The sequence below is a fragment of the Solanum tuberosum genome, unplaced genomic scaffold (genome assembly GCF_000226075.1).
Source record: "Solanum tuberosum cultivar DM 1-3 516 R44 unplaced genomic scaffold, SolTub_3.0 scf00101, whole genome shotgun sequence".
NCBI lineage: Eukaryota > Viridiplantae > Streptophyta > Magnoliopsida > Solanales > Solanaceae > Solanum > Solanum tuberosum.
The window spans coordinates 1,576,744-1,583,870 of NW_006239029.1; the positions used below are offsets into that span (position 1 = coordinate 1,576,744).

General features: G+C 27.6%; 1 protein-coding gene across 1 annotated transcript; it reads right to left on the reverse strand.

Annotated features, from left to right (window-relative positions):
• Window positions 1-277: 277 nt before the first annotated feature.
• Window positions 278-6,765, reverse strand: LOC102601049 (fatty acyl-CoA reductase 1-like). Its single transcript, XM_006349050.2, has 10 exons — window positions 6,600-6,765; window positions 6,231-6,334; window positions 4,865-5,070; window positions 4,667-4,767; window positions 3,464-3,656; window positions 3,215-3,376; window positions 2,763-2,844; window positions 1,774-2,055; window positions 1,184-1,311; window positions 278-531 (listed from the first exon to the last, which is right to left on the reverse strand). The coding sequence occupies exons 1-10, from the start codon at window positions 6,661-6,663 to the stop codon at window positions 384-386; spliced, it is 1,470 nt and encodes a 489-aa protein (XP_006349112.2). The 5' UTR covers window positions 6,664-6,765; the 3' UTR covers window positions 278-383.
• Between the last annotated feature and the right edge of the window lie 362 nt (window positions 6,766-7,127).

Consider the following 7,127-nt stretch of genomic DNA (forward strand, 5'->3'; position numbering starts at 1 on the left):
AAACCAACTTCGAAAATACAACAATTGGGACTCGGGGGCAACTATCGGGAGGGTAAAACGGTCATTTTATGAAAATTTCCAAAAATGACCTTTAGGGTCATTACAAGTATCGTTCATGAATATTAGTAACGAAGGATATATCTGCTATTGAAAGGAAAAATTAAAGGAACCAATAAAAGAGGAAAAAAGAGATAAATAAAAAGTAGGAAAAAAATAAACGAATTAATTCATCTTTATACATAAAAAAAAATAAAAAAAGGAAGGAAAACAACACTACTTTTTGTAAAACATATTTTTATTGCAAACAATACATCATTCTTATATAATATGATGAAGAAGAATTAATTAATTAATTAATTAAGTAATAAATTAATATATAATTCCTAGAAAATGTGCTTGACAGCTCCAGGAAGGTGAGTGTTCATGAAATAATCTTCCCAATTGATGCAACTTGGATCAAAGTTGAGCACATCATCCATCTTGTGTTCTTTCATTGGCATTCTCAATCTCTTAGTATTAGCATCATCAAAGCTAATAAAAAAAATTTAGAAGTAAGTATAATTTTTGAAATTTATAACTTAAATAAGAGTATCAAGGGGTGGGTAGGTTAAGTTTAGACAAATTAAAATTGATTGAGTTAATAAATAATAAATAAATAAGTCTTGATCTGCTGAAATGTCGTTTGGGCTAATATGTATTAGGTCAAGATGGGCTAAATATTGAGTGATAATCCACCTTGATCAATTTTACCAAAATTTTGACAAATTTTTTCATGGTTCAATATGTGGTATACATTTAGATCAAACAAATCTAACTTTGAAATGGGCTTAATCGAACGGGATAAGATAGACTCAGTTAATAAATGAACGAGTTATTAATCAACTCAAACTTAAGCTTCACGCGTTAGTTTTCTCACTCCTAGTCTTAAACAATTGCATAGCATTTGCTTTGCTATAAAACTTTTGAATTTGTAATCACATGTACCATAATATTTGTGTGACTTCAAAATTTTCTAATTCAGATCAAATAATAATAAAAAAAATATAAAGTCAAACTTTTTCAAGTACAAAATCGTATTATTTCTTTTAAATAAATTAAAAATTAAAAATAAGTGTGTCACATGTATTGAAACGGAGCAAATAATTGAGAAATTTTAAAGAAAAAAATAAAGATTGGCGTATACCTTCCATGGAAAAGCAAGTAAGGTTTGTAGAGTTCAGATAAACGTATAGCCATATCAATCTTCCTCTTCAAATCCTTGTAGGTTTTGTCAAAATGACGCCATGATAATACATTTGCCAACTCTACTATCTACAAACATATGAAATTAATTAAGCACAAATAGTCATTGTCCTAGAGTTTTAAATTGCACAAATGAAGTCCAATGAACATTATTTATATATGCATTTGCATGTTATGCCCCTAGCACAACTATTAAAGTGTTGTCTAATTTCACTCAACTTTTAGAGCCTCATAATTTTGTTCCATTGGATTTTAATATGAAAGACACCTCAACATTTAAATTTCTTAATTCAGAGGTAAAATTTATAAATAATCTACTTTTCAATTTTTATACTTAAGATACTTTTTTTTTAAATAGGGCTGCGTTGGAAGTGGCTCATGAATCATGAGTGCTATTTATAGTGAATTCACTTTTTTATGACCTCTAACTTTTTAAATCTCATTTCGATATGAAATTTGCATAAGACAAGTGTCACAACGAATTTTATTTGTATCAAGATGAAAAATATTACTATGCTAAAAAGAACAAACCTTTAATAATGGCCAATAATAGGTTGAGATGTATTTTCGAAAGCTATCCATGCTGCTAAATAGTGTAGGCTTGCCCACTTTGATGATATTTCCATCTTTGGTCATCCATGGATTTTTTGTGAAGTAATTAAATAAGAATAATAAAATATCTGAAGTTTTTAGGGGATTTTTTCCTGAGGAACTTATATGATATATTAATTCTTCAGAAGAATAATATTCATCATTTCCAATATGTGCTATAATTGATGCAAGTATCGAGTTCACAACCATATCCCCTGGAATCTGTAATTCAAGAAGGTAAAAGAATTAGGAAGAGATACAACTCCACTTGTACTTGGTAAACATATTATTATTATTATTTATATAAAAAGAAGAAGCTCTTACTATAATTTAGGAAAGAATTTAAGTATGATCATAGTAATATGAGAATTTTTTTATATTATCAGGTCACTCGAAAAATATTTATAACTAGTTCTTCATAAAAAGTGGAATATGTAATTTTAAAAATAAGATAAATTATTTGATATAACAGGTAATTGACAGGATGAAGTAAACATTTTTGATATATTGGCATTGTATGTAACTTATAAGAAAGTTCTGTTCTTTATTTTTTTTGGGAGATATAGTATTTTCGTTTTTAATTTATGTGACATAGTAAGACATATTTGAAACTTATGTTCTCGAGTTTCTAGAGAGTTATTTGGGTTCTAAATTAATAATTTATATATTATTAAATAATTTTTTAAGACAAACACAAAGGTTCGGATAAAGTTAACTAGTAGATTCTACTAAATGTGTTTGCTACCTCTACCTCTTGACAACAGTTTGAACTGACATAGAATTTAAGAATATTGAAAATGAAGACTTTTAAAACTTGTTATCTTAAAAAGCCAACACATTTATGTGGTTATAAAACTTTTGAAACATGTGATGTTTAAGCATATCGTATATAATTATGGAAAAAAAATTAAAACAATAAAATAATATACCATATCAAGTTTTGTGTTTGGGTCACCAAAGCAGAAATTCATTACTCCTTTACCATATGCCAAAATGAAGGAATCCACTGTTCTGCAATTGCAAAATTGTATACATACATAAGATATAAGCTAGAGATCATGAGTCACCTCTTACTTAAATAAATGTTGTACTTTATTTTAATTACACTACAACAAAAACGATTTTTAATGGCAATAAATATTGACATTAATAAAGAGTGCTAAAGTCTTTACCGGCATTAGTTAAGTGCCATTAGAAGCAATGTCGCTAAAGGCTTTAGGGACATATACAAAGAATGCTAATTGCCGCTAAAAATACATATTTCTTAATTGCTGCTAATGATCATTTTTGATGTAGTGTTATCTCAAGAATTTGAGTAACAATAGTTGTTCATTAGTGTATTTCAGAATTTTGAATTTATGAATTATGGTGATTTACTTACTTTACTCCTTCGATCCATCCTGGAAATGGCTCTTTATAAGTACTTGTAATAATCGTTGGTCGTATTATTACAAGTTGTAGATCTTCCTTATAGTGTCCTAAAAGCATCTCTCCCATTGCTTTTGTGAAGGAATATGTATTTGGCCACCCATGCAAATTTGCCCTAAAAAATCAAACATAAGAAATATATAACATGTAGAAATATACTGATAGTGTAACTATTTTTTTTCAATATCTATTTATATCCAACCTTTGAATGCCTAGATCTCTCATGGCAATTGTGACTTCCTTTGTTGTCAAGCTTTGAGCTTCAAGCTCCTTGAGTTTTTCATCTATCACTTTCCTTTCCACATCAATGTTTAATTTTGAGTTTTTGTTGAGTGTTTCACCTAAAGAGAATGATTTCTCTGGTATTACTCCTTCACCTTCTCCACAAACATAAGCTGCATATGATAGAAAATGGAAAATAATGTTATTCTATTTTAATTTATGTGTCTTAATTTAACTGGATACAAAACATTAAAAAGTAACGAAGATAAGACAAGTCCTCTTCAAGAAACTTTAGCAATAATAATAATTAAAAATTCACAAATCCCATAGTGTTAAAAGCTAATTATATTATATTCCAACTCTTTTTTCAAATTACAAAAATCCCTTAAAATTTAAGGATTTCGGATACATCACTCAACGTCTCAATACATCGCGTCCCGATACATTACATTTGTTGATATAAGACACACTTGTACCAATACATCACTCAACGTCCCGATACATCGTGTCCCGATACATTATCTTTATTGATACAAGACACACTTGTACAAATACATCATTCAACGTCTCGAAAACATTTTGTCCTGATACATTACCTTTGTTGATACAAGACACACATGTCTCGATACATCGCGTCATGATTCATTGCGTATGAGTGATATATATATATATCAGAGAATAGGAGAGAGAGTGAGGAAAATAGGAATTTTTTGTCACTTTTTTCAAATGGTAGGATATTTTAGAGAATATGGTAAAATAAGTTGTGTATTTAGGTAATTTTCCCTAATAATAATGTATACTCTTTTCATTTTAATTTATGTGGTGATGTTTTAACTGAATACAGAGTAAAGAAAAAAAGAAAAACATTTGAAAATTGTGGTTTAGAACGTCATATTATTTCTAAATAATGAAGTATGACATTCAATCGCAGAGTTAGGATTCCCACTAAGGAGATTTCAATTATATATACTAAAAAAAATTGTATATACGATTTCGAATGAACCACTTTTGCTCTCTAGTTCTACCGATGAAGACAATTTGTTTTGAATAAACTAAAAAGAAAAATATTGTCATATAAAATGAAAATGGAGAAAGTGAAAGTACAATATGAAAAAAAAGAATCACATTTTTTTCCACAAATAAATAATATAAGGACCCTTTATTAAGAAATCTAAAAACTGACCCGTGGATACATGAACAATTATCTTCACATTTTCACATCTCTTAGCAAAGTTGAGGACATTAAGAGCACCTAGTACATTGATATCCATTGCAATATCATATCTACAATAAGAAAGAAATATTAAAATTATTAGTTAAAAAAATCAAATTAATGTTTTGCATTAAAATTAAATCAGACATTAATCATATGAAAATATACCTCTCATCAAATCTAGTAGTTGCAGCTGAGTTTATGATTATATCAATTTCTTTTAACATTTCATTTTTCATCTCTGAATTTTCAATTCCAAAATCCTCAAATGAAATGTCACCAGCAACTGGAAATACTTTCTCTTCTATGAGAGAATTTAGGTTATTTGCACCTATTTGTTCTCTTAGAACACTAAATAATTCAGTCTGCATAACCTGTGAAAACTCGCAAAATATTCCGTCAAGATTTTTTACTAAGAGGATTCAAAATTAAAAAAAAAAACACAAAAAGAAGTCGAGAGGATCCAACATTTGTTATAAATTATGAGACCTTTTATATACATTGTAATTTTATAAACAAAGGAGATTCAGATAAATCCTTGCGATCCCTAGCTCTTCTCTATTTAATATAGAGAAAAGTTCAGAAATAGTAAATATAATAGACATAATAAGGCTTTATAGTTATAGTTTCGATAATTGCGCTCCATAACTATAGTTTTGTTTTCTATGGAAGCTACCGTTGTATATTTCGCTCGCGAATATACAGAATAGGGTAAGTATATATAAATTCTGTAATTATACATTTAGGAATTTTTCAGAACTTCATTTGTATGTTTCACTTTCCAATTTACAAACAGGGTAATTTATTATGATTTTTTCGTAAATCATATACAAATAGCTAGGATAAGCATATACAAAATTCTGGATTTATACAATCAAGACCGATATAAATTTTAGATTTATACAAATCAAACGAATAGCAAGATTGGGCGAAACTATAACTGTGAATTAGAATTTATCTCAACGGTATCTATAGCATTTAATATAGTTTGATGTGCAATGTAAAAATTCCAAATATTTCATGTGTAGAAAAATTCATGTGTCATTTTTTAGACGTTAATTGATAGATAGGAGTCTTTTCATTTTCGTATTAAAAAAAACTAATATAATAATAAAAAAACTTAATATATATATAAATTAAGTTTTGAATAAAAGTCAAGAGGCAAGGCCCTTCCATGACAACAAAATAATGAAGAATGTGTTGTTTACCTAAATTAAACCATAGGACTTAATATAAAATATTCCCTTTTTGTACCTAAATTAAACCATGGGACTTAATATAAAATATTCCTTAATAGTATATATTTATGTTCAAATATATTAAACAGATTCTACCTGAACCAAATTTGTCGAAGACGTTTTCCTCAATTTCAAGAAATTAAGAAAAGCTTTTAATCTTAAAACTAAATTTTAATTCTGAACTGGTTGATCTCTAAAAATAAGTATCAAATGTCGAATGAAATTTTAAAAAAAATCAAATAAATTTATCAATCTATTGAATAATTAAATCAAAAGAAACAATATATATGATTTACCTCATCATTAAAACGTTTTCTGGCAGATTTTGAGTCTGAAGCTCTTACTAAAAGGAATAATTTTCTCACATTTGGCTGTACTCGAAGTATCTTCTCTACGAGAACTACATATTACAAAAACAAATCAAAGGACATATATAAATAATGAATTTAATTTATATAAATAGACAATTTAAATTCATTTACACTCTCAACATATCTTTTTAAATATATAATAGATAGTAGTTATTATTTTAAGAGCACTTTTCCAATATGTATCTTTTATAAGAAGTAAATTTTTCAAAATAAGTTGATTTTGAAAATTTGACAAAACAGACTATAATAACAAATTATATTATATATGTAAAGAGAAAGAGAAAGTGTGTGTACTCTTTGCAAGAAAACCAGTGGCACCAGTAATGAAAATAGTCTTGCCTTCTAAAAAAGGTTCCATGAGGGTAATAAAAAAATTAAGGGGTAAAAAAACTTGTTTAATTAGAGATAATTAATATCTAATTAATCTCATGTACTAAACAAAAATAGTGATATATTGAGAATGAGAGTATTTGATTTATGAAACTCTTGGACTCGTCTCCCAATGTATATATAGGCAAAATAATTGGAATAGGCTTCACTTTTTTCAACAATTAATATTGTATAATTCATGCACTTACCTAATATTTAGGTATTCATTTACTTTAAGGCAATGGTAATAAAAGCAAAGAGTGGAAGCAAGCACTTACCCTTACTATAAAAAACATTTATGACCCTAATTACAAGAAAAAAAATAGTATTCCCTCCGTTTCCTATTCCCTCTGTCCCTAATTACTTGTTCACTTTTTCTTTTATAGTTGTCCCTAATTACTTGTACATTTTGACAAATCAAGAAAGATACACTCAATTAAATGACTAATTACT

Bases quoted from the DNA above. Each gene is read 5' to 3' on its own strand.
- LOC102601049 (XM_006349050.2), bottom strand. From the start codon at position 6,663: ATGGAACCTTTTTTAGAAGGCAAGACTATTTTCATTACTGGTGCCACT. The intron at 3,657-4,666 runs GTCAGTTTTTAG...TATCATATGCAG, and splicing joins AATTGTTCATGTATCCACGG to CTTATGTTTGTGGAGAAGGT. The intron at 1,312-1,773 runs GTTTGTTCTTTT...ATATGTTTGTAG, and splicing joins ATTATTGGCCATTATTAAAG to ATAGTAGAGTTGGCAAATGT.